The sequence below is a fragment of the Antechinus flavipes genome, chromosome 4 (genome assembly GCF_016432865.1).
Source record: "Antechinus flavipes isolate AdamAnt ecotype Samford, QLD, Australia chromosome 4, AdamAnt_v2, whole genome shotgun sequence".
NCBI classification, from domain to species: Eukaryota; Metazoa; Chordata; class Mammalia; order Dasyuromorphia; family Dasyuridae; genus Antechinus; species Antechinus flavipes.
The window spans coordinates 134,546,685-134,567,186 of NC_067401.1; the positions used below are offsets into that span (position 1 = coordinate 134,546,685).

At 34.6% G+C, this 20,502-nt stretch overlaps 1 protein-coding gene across 1 annotated transcript in view; it reads left to right on the forward strand.

Annotated features, from left to right (window-relative positions):
- Positions 1–1,496: 1,496 nt before the first annotated feature.
- Positions 1,497–20,502, forward strand: part of MED1 (mediator complex subunit 1) — a 38,348-nt gene continuing 19,342 nt past the window's right edge. The window contains exons 1-9 of the mRNA XM_051994622.1: positions 1,497–1,737; positions 11,974–12,080; positions 13,415–13,493; positions 14,637–14,691; positions 14,815–14,947; positions 15,651–15,679; positions 18,341–18,412; positions 19,544–19,618; positions 20,093–20,166. Coding sequence (XP_051850582.1) covers positions 1,713–1,737; positions 11,974–12,080; positions 13,415–13,493; positions 14,637–14,691; positions 14,815–14,947; positions 15,651–15,679; positions 18,341–18,412; positions 19,544–19,618; positions 20,093–20,166 — 649 coding nt within the window. The 5' untranslated portion in view covers positions 1,497–1,712. The remainder of the gene's footprint in view (positions 1,738–11,973; positions 12,081–13,414; positions 13,494–14,636; positions 14,692–14,814; positions 14,948–15,650; positions 15,680–18,340; positions 18,413–19,543; positions 19,619–20,092; positions 20,167–20,502) is intronic.

The window sequence follows — 20,502 nt, forward strand, 5'->3', positions numbered from 1 at the left end:
TGCCTAGGGCATTTGCTCATAAGTCCTTTGTTAACAATCATTTACTCCATGAATTTTCAAACATCATTGCCAGAGCAGCTCATTAATATTATTCCTGAAGTTCTTTCAATTTTCAAGTCTGATGACTCATTGAGATCAGTGACTTTCTTTACCTTCTCAATTGAGTATGTTCTCTTTCAACTAATCTTGCTTAGTAGTATAACTTCGGATGATATGGCTTTCATATTCAACTGATTTTGTTTTTTCCCACCAAGAAAAATGATCTCCAGATTCTTAAATTTCTTTGCCTATGGAAAAATCACGAAACTTCCCTGTTGGGTGATTATTTTCCTTGGAATGGAAAACATAATAAAGAAAGAACTGAATTTTTTGATATCCATCATGACCCTCCCAATTGCCTGTAGAGTGGCCCAAGCTCTTTCTTGATTTCCTCGTTGCTCCAACTTTGCTTAAAAAGCACTTGCACACATGGTATTGATGTATAGACTAATGCTTTGTTAATGGAAACAATTTTCTTAATGTAATCCATTTTTACATCAGAATTGTGAAGCTGGAGAGAGAAATGGTTATTTCTATCCTAAGGCTTTTGGGTGATTATCAAAACAAAAGGGGGTGGTTTCTTCACGAAATAAAAAGTGCACTGGACTAGTCAGTCATGAGACATATTTTCAAGTTCTGGTTCTATTACTTACTAAACTCATAATCTTTGTACACAGACTTGTAAGATGAAAAGTCAAAATGCAACAGTCCAGAATTAGAGCCCGGTTTCAAATCCCAACTTTGCTCTTTATTACCTGTGTGAACTCAGGCAACTCAAACATTACTAGAATTTAAGTTCTTTGAAGTTAAAGGCCAACTCATTCTTGTATAAGCATCCTCTAGCAACTAGTAGCGTCTTGCACATTGTATGGCCTTAATATTGCCGGCTGATTGCTCTAATCTAGATGTTTTCATTTCTGCAATGCCAAAGCATTGGACTGAATTATCTGAAAAGTCCCTCCAAAACTTTAAAACACTATCTCTAAAGTTCATCTCTCTAGTACTGAGTTCATTTCTCTGTAAAATGAAGATCACCACTACCTACCTCACAAGGTTGCTCCATATCTTATATAAAGTACGAGGAATTCTTTGCAACCTCCAAGCCCTAAAGAACTAGGAGCGGTGAAGGATAGTGATGAGAGGGGAGTGAGCCTTTCACTGACAAAAGGCTTTATTTCTTTCTGGCTGTCTAAATTGGAAACATTTCTGCAGGGATTTACTTTCCCAAACGCACAGAACTTAAAAGCCCCAGGACGCGAGCCTAAAGGAGCAGTGGCAAAAACCATCCATCCACGGTCCCTCTCCCCCTCCCCCCCAGAAAGCGGAAGAGGAACTCGGCGAAATCTCGCGAAACACTTTCCGCGAGCTTTGTTTGCACTGTCCTTTCCGCACCAGGCACGCATTATTTACGTACGCACGCCCTTACGCCGGCTCCCCACTGCTCTCGCGAGCCTTGGGAAGGATCCGTTGGGAAGATGGCGGCGGCCGCGGGCACCCTTCAACTTTTGCCGCCGGCGGCTTCGGATTGAGCCTCCCGGGGGCGGGGGGCGGAGCGGGCGGCCCCGGAGCCCAGCGCCCCGGGAAGCCTGAGGCAGCTCAGCCCCCCACTGGTGGGTGAGGAAGGGTGTCTCCCGTTGTGTGGCGGGCGAAGGCCTTCCCTCCCCGCCTCCGGGATGAAGGCTCAGGGGGAGGCAGAAGGTGAGTATTCGGAGTCTACAGGAGCCCGGGCCTGGACTGGTGCAGAGGGAAATGAGTGGGTTCCCTGCAGTTGGGCAGAGCCCGTGCTGTGCCTGGAGGATAGAATCGCTGTCTGCTTTGTTGCCCGCCTGCCAGGCGGGAGGTCGCGAGGGGAGTGGCTGGTCATTTGTGGCCTCAGGGACCCCCTATTCTGGTCTGACTTTCAACTTCTGGAAAGCTCGGGTAAACTCATTGTGAAGGGAATGCAGAAGGGCATCATAGATATACAAGAAACACCAGATAAATGCCAGACACTCACAAAAGCTGTACAAGTAGAAAGCTATGCCGAGAAAGGGGCTACCTTGTAACTAGAACAGTCATCTAGTCGAATGTGGGATTCATTGCTTCATTTTGGGGGGGGGAGAGGGAAGCACAACTATATAGTGCTTTAGAATTTGCAAAGCACTTTGTAAACCATATGCTATTTAATCTTCACAAAAATCTTGGGAGGTACATTGTTAATATTTCCATTTTTAGACAAACGTTTTAAATTTAGAGAGCTAATAAGTGACTGAAACTATTTGAATTTACATCTTTACAGACAATAGATTCAGTGCTCTACTGCACCATCCAGCTGCCTTAAAGTTAGCATTTATATAATGTATTGGTGTTTGTAAAGCTTGTGTACATAGATTTTCTCATGCTGAATCTAAGGCAGATTAACTTGCCTACGGTTATCCAACTAGTGAGACAAGATTTGAACTTACTCAGGTCTTCCTGACTCCTTTTTCAGTGCTTTATTCATTATAAGTTAATTTTAGCTACCTAGTATTATTATTACACTTTGTTTTGGTATAGTGGATACTTTCCAACAAATATTCAGATTCTCCTACTACTTTCCCTTCCCCTCCCAATGACTTGCTTCTCCACTCTTCTCCCTGCCTTGACATTCCTTCCCCCCCCCTTCCCCCTCCATTCATGGTTATCCAGTCCACGGTGCCTTTTCTCATTACTTTGTATTGTTTTGTATTTGCTTGTGTTGTTTCCCTACATTAGAAAATAATAAACTCCTTGAGAGTAGGGATTGTTTCTGTTTAATCTTGTTTCCTTTTGTCTTCCCAAGTATCTAGCACTATAATGATGGATAAATCCTGTTGGATCAAATTACAAAGTATGTTCTCTCAAAATAAAACCAACTAGTAATAGCATATTCTTCCCTGAATCATGTAATGTAGATGGTATCATTATCTTCCTTTAAAAGAAACATATGGCCTAGGGGAATGCGATCCTAAAAAGCAGAAAGATCTGAGTTCAAGTCCCATTTCTTACTCATATTCAGGGTGTGACCTTGGGCAAATCATTTCATCTCTTAGTGTTCCAGGCAACAATAAGAGAAAGTGTACTAACTTGAATTAATAGAGGGAATTTTGTCTTCTGGGAGTTCCTTCTATCAATGAGATCACTGATCGAATCTCTGTCCTTTTACAGATGAGGGAACTGAGGCTGAAAGAGTTTACCTTATGTGATTGCTTTTAGGTAGGTAATATTTCAGGCTAGATTTAAGTGCTTGTCTCTCTGAAATCCAGCATTCCATCATAATGTCACTGCTTCTTGAGAAATAAGACACAGATGCTGTTTATAGATCAATGATAGGAAAAGCCAAGTGTACAAGTTCTCACAAGGTCTAGTGAGATTTAATTCCACAAGTACTGGTTAAGAACATAATATTTATTAAAGCAATATGTTAGGTACTTTATATATAGATACAAAATGAAACAGTAATTCTACTGGAAGAAACTATATAAATATATATAATACATAGATAAGTGCAAATATATATAAACATAATGACTTGGGGAGGGGAGCAGGAAATCATCACAGCTTCATGTAGAGAGGTGGCAATTGAGCTGAGTTTTGAAGGGAGCTAGAGATTCCAAGAAGCAGTAGCAAGAAAGGAGAACATTCCAGATATGGGGAGGAGTGTTAACATCCTGTGCAGTGTATAAGAGGAGTATGGTGATAACAGTCTGGTGAAATTTGCTAAAGACAAGACATTAAATGGCCTGGAAACAATAGGGAGCCATTGAACCTTCTTGAGCAGGAGTGTGACATAATCAGACCTGTGCTTTTGGATTGTTAATTTGAAGGCTGTATAAAGGATATATTGGAAAGAAGAGAGATTGAAAATAGGAAGATTAGTTAAGCTATTGCAGTGGTTCAGGTTAGAGGTAGTGAGAGCCTGAATCTGTCAGTCAGCAGTTGTTCATTAAATGCCTACTATATGCCAGGCACTGTGTTAAATACTAGAGATTTAAAGGGAAAACTGAACCACTCAATATCCTCAAAGAGCTGAATTAGTGGAAAGAGGACAAATGGGAAAAATATAGACAAAGTTGGAAATACGTGGCAGCTGGCTTAAGATGTGTTTTGAAGGAGAGCAAAATCAAGGATGATGTCAAGTTTGGGAAATTGATTATTATAGAAGATTTATTGTGCTCTTGACAAAAACAGGGAAGTTGGTAGAAGTTGGGTTTTTAGGGGAGAAGATGAGTTCTGTTTTGGACTTGTTAATAATAAATGCACAAGAGAGATTCAGGCAAAATACAGTAAGAAATTTGAAAAGGTGTACACTTTTCACTCAGAACAGAGAGCGAGAGCAGAGAAAATGCCATGAATGAACTGGCAGATGAGATCCTTAAGAGTGATGTTGGGGCAAATTAATTCCAAATATAGTAGATGGCATGAACTAAAAACATGAAAACAGAAGAGTTCAAGGTGGGGGGTGCATAATGAGAGATAGAAAGTAGTTGAGTTTTGCTGAAGTATAAAATTTGTGAAAAATTATGCTTCGACAGCATTAACTAACATTACTGAAAATGCTTTAATACTTAGGTACTTTTCTCTCCATAACTGAAGTAGTAGCACAGGTGCTTTCCCAAATATTTCCTAAATATTTAGAATACATGGGAGGTCAACTTGAGATTGAAGAATTGAGGGTTTCGTTTTTTGGCTTTTTTTTTGCTGAGTCAATTGAGGTTAAGTGACTTGCCCAGGTCTCACAGGTAGGAAGTGTTAAGTATCTGAGGCCAAATTTGAACTCAGATCCTCCTGACTTCAGGGATGGTACTCTTATTTACTGCACCATCTAGCTGCCCCAAGAATTGAGGGTTTTGAAAAACAAGAGAGGTCAGATGTGCTGTTACTTGTTTTAGGCTAGGGATTTGGCTATAATATTCCTGGGAGTTTTCATTTTGGGGTCTTTTTCAGGAGATGATTGGTAGATTCTTTCAATTTCTATTTTACCCTCCGCTTCTAGAATATCAGGACAGTTTTCCTTGATAATTTCTTGAAAAATGATGTCCAGGTTCCTTTTTTGGTCATGACTTTAAGGTAGACCAATAATTTTTAAATTCTCTCCTGGAACTAATTTTCAGGTCAGTTGTTTTTCCAGTGAGATATTTCACAGTTTTTCCTAGTTTTTCTTTCCTTCCCCCTTTCCCTTCCCCCCTTTTTTTTCCCTTCCTCTTCCCCTTTCCTTTTGCTTTATTGTATCTTGAGTTCTCATAAAGTCATTAATTTCCATTTGCTCATTTCTATTTTTTAAGGAAGTATTTTCCTCAGTGAATTTTTGTACCTCCTTTCTCAATTGGTCAATTTTGGCTTTTTAAGGCATTCTCCTCATTAGCTTTTTTTGCATTTCCTTTTGCAGCTCTCTTAATCCAGTAATTTTCCTCTCTCTCTCTTATTTGATTTTCAAAATCCCTTTTGAGCTCTTCCATATCCTGAGCCCAATTCTTATATTTCTTAGACGCTTTGGATGTAGGAGCTTTGACTTTATCATCTTCTGAGTGCGTTTTGATCTTTCTTGTCACCATAATAACTTTAAATGGTCAGAAACTGTTTTGTTTTCTGCTTATTTTCCTAGCCTGATGCTAGACTTTTAACTCTTTGTTAAAGTAGGGGTCTGTTTCTAGGGTGGAAGGTATACTGTCTCAAGCTTTAAGGGGTTTTGTGCAGCTCTTTTCAGATGTCCTTCCAGGAACCTGACTAGGAGTATTCTTTTTGTGCCTTGAAGCTGTTATGAGTGTCCCTGCCCCACAGTAGCTTGTAAGATTTCTGAATCAACAGAGTTTTTCTTTGCTGGTTCTCGGATCCTGGGACTGGGGACTTTGCACTGGAACTGCACAATGAACTCCCATTCTGTTGTCACAGATACTCTTCACTGACCTTCTGAGTCTTCCCTGGTATTCCTGGGTTGAGAGGTCCAGAAGCCTCTAGCACTTAGAGGTCCTGCCTCTCTGACATGAGGGTCCACCAGGGGTCAGAGCTGAGTCCAGAGCTGTGCTGGAGTGGCCTTCACAGGTACTGCATGTTGGATTCCCACCCTGGTGTCATAGACTTTTCCAGCTGACTTTTTAAATTCTTTTCTGCTGGAAAATGTTCTAGTCTGTCTTTTGGAATGTTCTGATGCTCTAAAATTTAAGAGTCATTATTTAAAGGAATTTGGAGAAGTTGAGAGAGTTTACTCTGACATCTTGGCTCCCCCTCCCCACTTGTTTTAGACTAGGATCGATAGCAGGATATTGACCCCATACATCAGATGATAATGGGCTAAGTTAGCAATGCTAGATTGTGAAATTTCTTTAATGTCAGGGTCAAGAGTATGCTTACTTTATGTTTTTTATTTTAATTTTTTTAGTATTATTTTTAAATTTAATTTTGTCTATGCATTCCAATATTCAACACAATGCTTGGATCATAGTAGTGTCTTTTTTTTTTTTTTTGCAATTGCAAGACCTTTTGTTCCAACTTTTCCCCTCCTTCCCCCCACCCCTTCCCCCAGATGGCAGGTTGACCAATACATGTTAAATATGTTAAAGTATACATTAAATACAGTATATGTATACATGTCCATACAGTTATTTTGCTGTACAAAAAGAATCGTACTTTGAAATAGTGTACAATTAGCCTGTGAAGGAAATAAAAAAATGCAGGTGGACAAAAATAGAGGGATTGGGAATTCTATGTAGGGGTTCATACTCATTTCCCAGAATTCTTTAACTGGGTGTAGCTGGTTCAGTTCATTTCTGCTCTATTGAAACTGATTTGGTTCATCTCATTGTTAAAGAGGGCCAAGTCCATCAGAATTGATCATCATATAGTATTGTTGTTGAAGTATATAATGATCTCCTGGTCCTGCTCATTTCATTCAGCATCAGTTCATGTAAGTCTCTCCAGGTCTTTCTGAAATCATCCTGCTGGTCATTTCTTACAGAACAATAATATTCCATAATATTCATATACCACAATTTATTCCGTTCTTCTCCAGTTGATGGGCATCCACTCAGTTTCCAGTTTCTGGCCACTACATAAGGGCTGCCATAAACATTCTTAGTATGCTTACTTTAAATAAAAATGTTGGTTGATATTTTTTGGTTTTGTATTTATAATATTATTGTGACATACATTCTCTTTCATCTACCAGCCAGGGTGTTCTCTTGTAACAAAAACAGCTAAACCCATACCTACATCAAATACAATTGCATTTACAGTATTTGGCACAATGGTCTCCCTAACAAAAGGAAGAAAATATGTATCTGTGTCTCTGCTGATAAAATTGGTCATTCTAAGTATTTATAATACACCTTTTTAGTGTCATTTGTTTATATTACTTTAGTTCACATTTTATTTGGAAGGCCATTGCAAGCTTTTAAAAAGTACAAGGGGTATTATGGTCTCAGAGATGTGCTACTTGGTTATTAGTGTGGAGATTAGATTGGATATTAAATAGTTTGGAAATAGAAGTTAAGATCTATTCTTGATTATGGGGCCCATAGTTAGGTAATTGTAGCTGGAGAAGAGAAAAATACTTTGATGAGAGAGATTGTGGAGATAGAAGTGATACGACTTGGCAACTAACTGGATACATAAGAGATAATTGAAAGGGAAAAATCAAAGATGGCATTAGACTGTCATAGTAGGAGAAAAAGGTGGTGCCATCAAAGGAAATAGAGAAGTTAGGGAGAGTTGGAGATTAGGGAAGAAGAGAGAAATGATGTTCAGTTTTGTATATGTTGAATTTGAGGTCTTGATGAGATGTACAGATCAAGATAACTTGTAGCCAGGTGGAATTGGAGCTGGGGGAAGCAGTGTGAGGAGAATAGTTGGACTTGGACATAATAGTCTATGAGATCATTTTAGGGATACTGGTAATTGAAATTTTTCATCAGTATTCAGGAAACTTTAGTTTAGGGCATGAATGTCAGATCTCCATCTATGTGAAAGCACAGTCTGATACTGATTATTTTGGCAAACCATATAAGGAAGAGGAATTTTAGTTGGGAAAAAAGAAGCAAATCTTTTTCCGGTGAGAAGGAATAAGTATAGGCTCCTAGAAATGGATTAACTAAATGTGAAATATTAGCTAGCTATAGAAGAATTTAGTAGTAGTTAATAGTAGTAGTGGTTTAGAAAATAGGTAATAAGATAAATTAAGGTTCTGTATAGATACTGATTCTTTTTCTTACCATCCTTTGGTCCTTCATCTTAACACAGTGATTCAAAACAGTTACAACAAGGACTCACGAAAGAAAATACTATCCACATTCAGTTAAAAAACTGATGGAATCTGAATGCAAATTAAAGCATACTTTTTTCATTTACCTTATTCTTCTTGGTTTTTCTCTCCCTTTTGATCTGTTTCTTCTTTTACAACTGTGATTAATATGGATGTTTTTTTACATCATAGCATATGCATAACATATCAAATTGCCTACGATTTTAGAAAGAGAGGAAAATAAGGAAGGAGGGAGAAAAATTTGGAATTCGAAGTATTGTAAAAATGAATGCTAAAAATTGTTTTGATATGTAATGGGGAGGAAACATACTATTTAAAAAAGAAAGAAACCTTTCCCAGTTCTCCTTAATTTTGCCTTCTGAGACTGTTTATAATTTACCCCTTATATATTTTACTTGTACCTAATTGTTTGCATATTGTCTTCCAATTAGATTGTGAATTCCTTGAAACAGGGACTGTTTTTTGTCTCTTCTTTTTCTCCAGAATTTAGTCAGTAGTTCGCAAATAATAAATGCTTAATAAATGCTTATTGATTATTGATGAGCAGTATAAGAAAATTTAAAAGACTACTATAAAAGAATTTAAAAGATTGATTGAAAATATGCTTGTCTCTGAAATTTTTCATCATAAGATTTTTAAGATAGCCTAAAAATAAAATCAAGTTTTGTGTAACTAAAAAGGGAAGTAAAGATGTTATTTGTCTTTTTCTCGAATTACAGTCTTGCATTGTTGACTCCTGAATATTCCCTAGGCATTTCAAAATATGTTTAAGACAGAACTCATCTTCCTTCATCTTCCCCACATTCTGCCACCTCTTTCAGATGTTCCTTTTCCTGTTTCTATTGAAAGCACTACAGTTGTCCCATTAGGCTCAAAACCATGTAGTCATTTTTGATTTCCTTTCCCCTCTACAGCTAATCAGTTACCAAGACTTGCCAGTTTTATTTCCATAACATCACAAATGTATTCCATTAACTCCACTAAAACTGCTACCACCTTAGTTCAAACCTGTCTCTCATCTGGATTTTTGTAATAGCATCTTGAAATATTATAAAAACTTTATTTGCTTCTGCTCTTTTCTTTCTCTAGTTATTGTTCCATATAGTTGCCAAAATAATCTTCCCAAATCGCATCTGAAAATTGCCATTCCCCTGCTTTTAACTTTAGTGACTACCTATGTTTTTGAAATAAAATATAAGCTCCTTAACTAGGAATTTAAAGTCCTTGTATCTTGGCTCCTATCTTTTCATTTTATTTCTCTTCGTATTCTTTGGATTTCAGTCTAACTGACCTACTAGCTATTCTCCCAAACACATATTCCATCTCTGTGCCATTGGATAGACAGTCCCCCTGGTGGGAATATACATTCTTCAAAGCTCAACTAAGGGCCCACCTTTTACTTGAAGTCTTCTTGCCTGACCCACTTAGTTGTTAGTGCTTTCTCTCTCCTTTAATTACCCTATATTTATGTATTTGCATGCCTGTTGTAGTCACATATCCTCTCCTCCACAGAAGGCAACAATTATTTATTTTTTTTGTAGCCTTAATATTTTGTACATAGGTACCTAATAAATATTTGTTGAATAATAAAATCTTATATTTTATAAGACTTTGAAGTTTGCAGAACATTTTATTTACAAAAATGCTTTGAGGTAGTTGTTCATGGAATCATAAATTTAGAGCTGGAAGGGGTGTTGGCCTCCTCCTTTCACAGATGAGTAAACTGAAGCCTAGTGAAATTAAGTGACTGGCACAAAGTCACACAGATAGTTAGCATCAGAGATGGAATTTGAACTGAGACTCTCTGACTCTAGTCAGTGTTCTTTTCACTAGACCATTCTGCTTGCTATTGTAAGCATTATAATTTCCATTTTTTAGATGAGGAAATGAAGCTCTATGAAATAGCTTTCCCAAATAACTAGGAGATATTGGAACCCACATGTAAATCTTCCAGATCTCTATCATGTTGTGTCTCTAAAATAAACAACACATCTACTCATGTCCTTATCCTGATCTTTGGTTCCTTGATCCTTTTTTATGTTCCACTATCCATCTCTTTACTGTTATTTTCCTTGCCTCCAAATCAACCTTTGCTTCTTTAACTAGTTATAACTCTGGATTTCTTTGCCTTCATAACATTCCAGTGTGGACATTCTTATTCCTTTCTTTCCTTTCTTAAAATAAGCTTTTTATGCTTATTTGGGTTTTTGTTATATCCCTCCAGTAGGATATAAGCTTCTTGAAGGCAATGACTATAAGTCTTTATATATTCTCAGTGTATAGGATGATGCTTTTCATATAACTGGCCTTTTATAAATGTTAAGTTGGCTATTTGACACTTATCTCTTCCATACCCCTTATATACAATCAACTACCAAGTTCTGTTGATTTTACCTCCAAAACATTTCTGGCATTCATACTTGCTACCTCTCTGTTATTGATCTTCCATTATCAACCATCTGGATTATTGCAGTTACCTCCTAACAAAAAATAGAGGTTTTATGGTACTTCTTTAGTGAATCCTCTACTTCTCTGTTATGTTTTTTTAAAAATTATTGTTAAATTTTATTTTCAAAGGAAGATTTGCCTTCTATTCTTCTACCTCTTTTTGTTGTACTCCCCTCTTGATCCCAATGAAAAAGCAAAACAAACCAACAAACAAAACCCAAACAACTGCAGCAACAAAACCCCCAAAATCTTTATCACAAACGTGATATATAAAAGCAAAACAAATTCTTGCATGATCATATATCCAAAAATTTTGTTTCAGTTTATACTAAGCTTGTCTCAGGAGGTGAGCAAAATGTTTCATTATGTGTTTTCTTGAATTGTAATTGGTCATTTTGTTGATAAAAATTGTTAAAATTTTTCAGAGTTGTTCCTAACGTGGTTATTGTATCAATTGTTCTCCAGGTTCTGAACCTTAATATCTTAAAGTTTCTCCATGTGGTTGAAAACAATCAGCTCTTTGGTGTATCATGTAGCATGTTTATACATTTATAGTTCTCTTATGTAATCATATAACATCATAGCTGTGTGTTTCTCTTATTCCTTTTCTAAACTATAAGCTTTGTGAGGCAGAAACTATGTTATATCTTCTTTAGGGCTTAGAACTATAATCTGCACTTAGGAGCATATTATAAATGTTTTTGAATTTTGCCCAAATGCTAATTAGACTGAAAGCCATATTCAAATTTATGACATAAATTTGCTACAAGAGATTCCTTAGAACTGATGTAAATTTTAGTTACCAAACTATTTACAAGTCTTGATAGTATGAAATCGAGGTGGCCTTCTGCTTATTCTCTTTATTTGGTTGGACAGCATTATAGCTCAGTTATAACTTTGTTAGTTATGGTCATCAATTTGTGTATCTTTGTGACACTGAAAATATTTTATTTTAAATAGTCTTTTTGAGATTCATTTGATATGACACATCTACTGACTTTCTTTGGGGGTGGTCCCACAAATACATGTTAGATAAAGTCTTTTTGACACCTGATCCTGCTTACCTACCTAATCTAGATGTTAGGCAGTTGATCAAAAGGCCTTTTAGTTGGGTTTGCTTATAATCAAGCTTGATATTGTTGACATGACTATAAATATTTTGCAAGAAAAAAAAGGGTAGTAGATCATGGTATAAATAAGATTTCCTAATGATATCTCTGTTTATATTGTAGAGGCTGAAAAAATGACTAAGATGAGTTCCCTTTTGGAAAGACTCCATGCAAAATTTAATCAAAACAGACCTTGGAGTGAAACCTTTAAGCTCATTCGTCAAGTTACGGTAAGAGGGTTGAAAATTTGTATTTTGCTAAAAGATGCTTTAACATATTTGGAAAATCATGGCATCATGAATTCACTCAAACTGTTATTTTTCATGAAATGCCTTCTGCAGTTTTCTTTTCTTTTAATTTATTATACTATATAATCTTTATACTGTTGCTGTCAACTTCAGAGATCCAACGTTGAGGTGGTTATGAAGTTCAATTAGTTTCAATGTTTAAAAAATTCAGCATCTTATAAGACAGCTTGATATAGATTTATTGCTATAACAGGAAAGAGGAATAATCAGTGCCTTGAGTGCTTCTTTGCTTTGCTAACCATTTATCAGCTACAGTCATTTTAACAGAATAAATAATTTGTGTTATGTATACTAAGAGTATAATACTTGGTGAAAATCTGTGTAACTGAAACTGTGATGTAGTCCCATGTGAGTACCTATGTTAGCCAATCTTAGGAGTGTGACTATAACTATCATAAAGCTTGTATTTTAAGTATGTGACCATAATAATTATACCTGTAAGTTATTTAAAAAGATGAAGTAAGAAAGCTCTCTGAAAGTGAAGGGACTTGATGAAAAAAGCTCTGTAAAAGGCTAATTGAGACATCTTGGAAAGAACAAAGTTAGTATGCCATAAGAAAGAATAAAGATGAACACATAAAGATCTGCAAATTGTAATTTTGTAATTTATACAAATCATTTTTTAGAGGATTTTGTTGTATCATACATGAATTAAGAGACTTATAATTAACTTGGGGATCTCAGACCATATTGGGTAGACTGCAGATCATTGTCTTTATTTCTTTGATAAGAGTGGTTTGTTTTATTTTTATTTTTTCCCAGAAAGGGTTCTCAGTTTCTTTTTTACAATGCTGGATATGGAATCAGGAAGATTTGGATTTTAATCCTACCTCTGATACTACCTATATTTTGCTTAATTTTTCAAACTTAAATTTTTCATTTTAAAAATTGGTACATTTTTATTTTATCAGTTTCATAGAGGTGAGGCTCTAGTGGATAATGTATATTGAATAGTTCTTAGATTTAAAGTTCAATATAAATGTTTTGTCACTATACAAGGCATGTTTGGTAGTCCTTTCAATCAGTTTTAAAAGTATGGTTACATACTATATATGCTAATATTGTACTTGACTTTAGAGTAAATGCCATGGGTTACAGTCTAGTAGCAGAGTATTGGATAGGGACTGGTCTTGTCTGTGCTACATAATGTCTATGAAGTCTCATATGAATACCAGGTTTTTTTATGATAATGAGATTTTTCTAATTTAGTGGTTACCTGTAAGATTAATTCAGTATTTTCTTTTCCCTTTATATAGGAAAAGCGGGTTGTGATGAGTACTGGTGGGCATCAGTATTTGGTCAGCTGTTTGGAGACCTTGCAGAAAGCACTCAAAGGTTTGTCTGTACCTTTCAAATAAATAACCCTTGCCCTACCTTCAGATATTATATAATACAGGAGAGATATGGAGTCAGAAAAAACCTGGGTCCGACTTCTACCTCTAATACTTTTTGTCTTGGTGACCCACTTGAATCTCAGTTTCCTCATCTGTCAGTCAAGGATAATGCCTTTAGTGTTGAGCCTACCTCATTTATCTCTTATTGTGAGGCCCAAATGAAGTAACATATGTCAAGCACTTTGTAATTCTTAAAGCGTTCTATCAAGGTCAGTTTCTTATAATTTGCACTAAAAAGACAAATTTGTGTTTTTTGACTTCTAGATGTGACTAAGCCTAAAACAATTAAATGTGAAAAACTTCTTAAATTTTGTAAGCCTCTCCTTTTAGCCCTGATTTTTATTTATTTATTTATTTATTTTTAAAATAACTTTTTATTGACAGATTAGTCCTAATTTTTAATGATAGTGACTAAAAAAGAGCAGTGGTAAGAGTTAAATGTCAATTGCTTGGATTAGGCCTTTATGTTCTCTTTATAATGAATAACTTGTTACTTTAGAAGTAAAACAAACAAACAACAATGAACACTTTGATTGAAATTTTTTTTATTATTAATGGATATTTATAGGAAAATAATCAAAAGATTTAAAATGAATTCAGATACTCAGTTTGACAACTATTATACTCTTTTCAGACATTTGACTTGTCACCAGTAAGACTAGATCAGCTGAACTGTTTATTCTTTTTGTGTGTGTGATGTTGCTCCTTTTTTTTTTTTTAAATACTAGCAGAACAAATGTTTGAACTCTTTTAATTAAAATATAATTTGCCCCAAATTACCAGTTCATTTCTATATATTGTTGCTATATTATCTTAGAATGATGAAAGTTGGGATTGGGAAGTTAAGGCTTTACTTTTTCGAATAGATATTACTTGTTTTAACCCTGGTTAGAACTAGTTTTCTTGCAGATTTTGGTACTATCATGACTATGAAACTCAGCAGCAGTTTTACTTGCCATATGGACATGTTTTGGAGGGTCATCTAGATGGCTGACAGTAATCCACTGTCAAGGAGTATATAGCAATGTGCTAATTAGCTTGACTTTGAACCTTCTTGATGAAAGTAATTTTTTCTTTTTTTTAGTGACATCTTTGCCAGCAATGACTGACCGTTTGGAGTCTATAGCAAGACAAAATGCGTAAGTCATTTTATAACTATAGACATAGAAACATTTTAAGTCATTGTTGACTTTGGTGGTAGGAGGAGTGAATTCCTCATATATTTTTTAATAATTATTTTTTATTTGTTTGGTTCTCATCAGACTGGGCTCTCATCTTAGTGCCAATGGTACCGAATGTTACATCACATCAGATATGTTCTATGTGGAAGTGCAGTTAGATCCTACAGGGCATCTTTCTGATGTCAAAGTAGCTCATCATGGAGAGAATCCTGTGGTATGTGTTCCTTAGATTTCTTTGGAAACTGTTAGACTTATACAGGAAGACAAACTAAAGGTAGATTGTTGATAATTCTTAGGATTTTACTGACTTAGGCTCAGGTATTTGACGAGCCACTGCAAGTCCCTTTTTAGTCCCTATATGCCTTTTCTTTCAAGTAACCTTCTATATCCTGTAAAATATGAAATGAATACCAGAGTTTATCATACTTATACAAAGAAAGAGATTATTTTTTCATTAAGAGAAATTAGTTCTATGATAGGCTTCTCATAGTATCTATGAATATGCAGAGGCTTGAACTCTAGATTGTTAACTCTTGGACTAAATAATTTGACTTGCTTGAGTATTGTGTTTTATTCTATCATATAGCTTGTTATTATATGGAATTTAATATTAAAAAGTTCTAATATGAATTTCAATTCAGAATGAGAAAGTAGAAATATCAGAATAACTTGTTATATAACAAAATGTTGTGGTAGTGACCCTGACACTTCTCCCCCCATCTTACCCCTTACCTTTTTTAAACTAGTTACTCTATTTGCATTGGGTTTCCAGAATCCTTATTGGATTGACTTTTAGAAAGGGATATTTTCATTTAAGGTTTTTATTATAAAATGTTTTGGGAAAAGAGGGGAGAAATTAAATGTTTAAAAATATTGTGCTTAGATTTTTTTAAAAAAACTGTCTCATTTGTTTTCAGAGCTGTCCTGAGCTAGTGCAACAACTGAGGTGAGAAAATGATATTTAAATTACTTAATTCTGTTCTCTGTTCAGTCTTTGTAGAAAATAAAACTTTTGATACGTTTTCAGTGTCTTTGCTTAAAATTTCATAACAGCTTTCTAAGTTACTTAACTTTTTATATTTTGATCTAACTTACTGATGTGAACTCTGCAGAGAAAAAAAAAATCTGAAATAAAATCACTACATGATAGAATATTTAGAGAAAATAACCAAGTAACATGAAGAAAATCTTTCAAAACTTTCATTTTTAGAAAGGCACTTTTTTGTTAGTCTTTGACACAACTTGTTTATATGCTTTTGTAAGGCCCAAGTTGGGAACATTTTCCCCTTTGGCAAAACTGCTTGTTTAAGTGCTTCTATTTCATTGGCACATTACTTTTCCCTCCTTCTATCCAATCATGAAATTCCTGCTCAAGAATGAGTTATATGGAGAATAAATGTGTTAACTTAGGTCACTACACTCACTATAGATTGGAAGACAACTTTGTTACTGGATTTAAAAGAATATTTTATTGCTTAAAGCAAACTTAAGTTTGTCTGTTCAAAGATTCTAGGAAGAAGAATTCTCAAAAAATTTTTATATTTCACATCAAAATCTAAACATTCAGAATCCTCCATGAATGTGTCTTGGAATGTAGTATATTAACAGAATAAATTAAATTTTAAATCTTAAGCTTGGAAGTTTTAAAGATTCTGATAAAACTATAATCAGAATATACCTATTTGACATTAACATGAGTAAAGTGGAAGTCATTTTCTGTGTTCTGGATTAAAATCTTTTTTTAATGAATCTTTGTGTTTTTATGTCACCTTTATTTTCCTTCCCTACCCAGTGAGCCACCCCTTGTAATAAAGAATAAAACGGGGGAAGGGGAATACAAGCAATTTAAAAAGCTAATCCACATATCAGGTGAATCTTAGAGTATTTGAATTATTTCACATTCTTAGTCCCTTATCTCTGTAAAGAATGTAATATGTTATTGATTTCTCCTACCAAAGTCTTTAATACTAACAGGAAATTGAAGTAGAAATTTTTATTTTTTTGTTTTTGTAAATATCAATGTATTTGTTAGCTATATGCCTTAGATATTTTGGTTGGTTTTATTTTAACTCTTTCCCCTTCTTGTTACAAGGAATACTATCTTTATTTGGTTCATGTTATACTTTGTGCTGTCTTCCTCATTAGAGTGTAAGCTTCTTGAGAACAAGGATTGTTTGAATTTGGTCCCTAGCATATATTAGATGCTTGATAAATGCTTACCAGTTGGCTCACAGGGAAGAGGAATCTGGAAGGATAAAAAATGCTGGAAATTTAGGTATTATAGAAATAGGACATCTGAGTCTTGATGATCCTATGAACTATATCATGCCAATACTGTCCACAGGGTTTTCTTGGCAAGGATGCTGAGTAGTTTGCCATTCCTTCTCTAGGGGCACACAATTATTAAGTGCCTGAGGCCCAGTTTGAACTCGAATCTTCCAGACTCCAGGCCCAGTGCTCTATATGATGAGCTGCATATTGTCTAACTTCCCCTTTGGATTCTACCTCGTCCTCCCCTTATATGGGGCTATCCATCATGCTTCCACTGTGTCCAAGGCCATCTCCATTCATCCCGATCTATCTCTTGCCATTGGACTCATGTGGCTCTGGAGGGAAAAGTGAGGCAGGTGACTTTGCACAGACTTCCCTCAATTAAATCCAATTCACTTGTATATCATGGTATTACTTATCTGATGACATGGTCAAACAACAAGCTACCCATCATAACAAAGAATTTTGATATCAGTAAAATTTCATTTTGAAATTAAAGCAAAACTTGGATGTAAAATAATGTGTAAAACAAATAATGTATTGATTAAAACATTAGTATTCAAATCCGTCTTTAACTTTAGCATAGTAATAAAACTATATTAATATTAAAAATTACATTTCTATAAATTTTTATCTTTAATCCTCAGAACAGTCTTAGGATGTAGATAGTGTTATTTTTCTTATTTTACAGATGAGGAAACTGAGGCAGACAGTGACTAACTGACTTGCCCAAGTGACATAGCTAGTAAGTTGTTGAGGCAGGATTTGAATTCAGTTCTCTTCCCAAAACCAGGTCTAGCACTCTATTCACTGTACCATCTAAATGCTTATCAATTCAATATTCTGTTAAACTTGAAATTTATTTACTATATATATATTAATCTATCAGCATAGCATATTAAGTTAGAGAAAAAATTTTCACCTTTGTTCAAGGAAAAAAAAATGGTGTTTTCATGGTGGCATATACAATGCAACTAGAGTCTAGTTTTGGTTTTATAGAAGGCAAATTAGAGGGTAAAGTTGAGGACAGGGAAATGTGACCTATATTCAGACCAGTATGCCATCCTCATTATGTGAATCAGTCAACATCTTTTAGTTTTTTTCTGCCTTCTTTAACTGTTTGTTGTCTTAAGCATAATAATGAGTCAGGGCAGGGGAAAAAAGGGTAAACAAATTGTTGAACTTTATTCTTTAGGAAAAAAAGTAAGACGTTTGGTATGGAAAAAGATCAAAATAAATGACTGAAATGAGAACTTCAGATTCAGTTTCTTTACAATGAATAATTATTAGAGTTTAATTTTTATCCATGTTTTCATTGAACATTTCTGTCCCATAGGGAGAAAAATTTTGATGAATTCTCCAAGCATCTTAAAGGCCTTGTTAATCTATATAAACTTCCAGGGGACAAGTAAGTTCTTTTAAATTTTTTTTCTTTTTATAAGCCATTGATGATTGTGTGTTAACATTTTTGTGCTAAGACATTGCTAGAATTATCTGTGAACCAATCCATTTTACTATTTTTATCCATGTTGAGATTTTGAAAGTAGAGCCAACAGAAACCTCCTTAAGCTAAATTTAAAAGTCTGTAAAGCTGATTATAAGGGCAGAAGGGTGAGTGATTATAGAACTTGTTATTGCATTATCTGTTTAGCATATTGAACATGAAGAATAAGTATTGTAAATGAGAATATCAGTTTCATTAAACTAGATTCTGCCAAACGAATTTGATATTTCTGTGTCTGGGTTTGGATCCTTTAATCTGAAATTAAAAAATCAACTTTAGTGAATCAAACTGGAACATCTTTCAGGTGTTTAAGAAATGTGCATTTCCAATATATTTATTTTTCCTTCTTAACTTTCTGGCCATGTACACTTAAGTGATGGAAACAATTTATTTTTAAAAATGCATTTTATTGATGTCTTGTTTTTTTCTTGTCATTTGCATTTCTATAATGTTCCTTCCATATCCCCTTGAGTAATTTCTTATTAAACCCCCCCCCCCCCGCCAAAAAAAAAAAAAAAAGGAGAGAAAGTTCAGCAATCGTGACAAATATAAATGGCATCTAACATCCAGTATTATAAAACTCACCCACCTTTTCCAGGAAGCAGGGAAGATGGTGTCTTATGTCTTCTTACAGACCAAGTGTGATCAATTAAATTTTGTAGCATTCATTTTCTATTTTGTTCTCATTGTTCTTTTAAAATTTTTTTTGTCCTAATATATAGTTTTCTCATTTTTCTTTACATTGTGTTAGTTCAAACTATTAAAGTATTCTTATATTTCTCTGTATTCATCATATTCATCAATTTGATGAGGAATCTACTTTATTTTCAATTCTTTGCTACTGCAGAAGTGTTATTGTAAATATTTTGGTGTATATTACATTGTTTTTCTTAATTGACTTCCCTGAGTAGATGCTTGATAGTGGGAGAGTATGGACATTTCAGTGACTTTTCTTTGCATTATTCCAAATTGATGTTCACAATTTCATGCCAACAGTTATTTTGCCTTTTTTTCTTTTTCCAATTCTCTTTCCAGCAAATTAAAGACTAAAATGTACTTGGCTCTCCAATCCCTAGAACAAGATCTATCCAAAATGGCACTTATGTACTGGTAAGATTGGCTAATGCCATGCAATCACTTTTTATATATAGGATAGTGGTTCTTAAATTTTATTATTCTCTCATTCTCAAACTACATAATATATCTGTTGTGAAAGTGAGGACCTTTTGCCATATAATACTACTCATACCTGATGATTATTTCTGTATTATTTCTCTGAGTTATTTTAACCACCAAATAAAAAAATTCCATGGCTTTTATTCTCTTTGGTACCTTTCCCTGCCAGGGTTGGTCTCCCTCATTTAGAGAAATGCTATGGTAGTCTCTAAATCTTTTGTTGCGTAGAGGTAAATTCTTATTAACATTGAATATTAAAATAAATAATTACCTTGACTAGATAGTGAATTGGGTCTATTCCTTGCACAATTTTAGTTAAAAGTGTTCAAAGAAAACACTTAAAATACAATATTGATAAGGAAAACTAATGCTCATTTATGGTAAAAACTTAAAACTTTTGTCTTATAGGAAAGCTACCAATGCAGGTCCCCTAGACAAGATACTTCATGGCAGTGTTGGATATCTCACCCCAAGGAGTGGGGGTATGTTATTATATTTTGCTTATTTTGAAAAATGGATATCTTTAGGTGACTAGTTTCTTTATCTCAATTTTGTCAAAATATGTAATAGTTGAAAGTTACTGATTTTTTTTTCCAATATAGTTTTTCCTCTTTCCCTTTTTTAATCAGATTTACTAAGGGTTTGTCTATTTTATTGATTTTTTCATAGAACCAACTCTTAGTTTTATTAATTAATTCAATAGTTTTTTTCTTTCAATTTTATTGATCTCTCCTTTTATTTTTAGAATTTCAAGTTTAGTGTTTGACTGGGGGTTTTTAATTTGTTCCTTTGCTAGCATTTTTAGTTGCAAGCCCAAT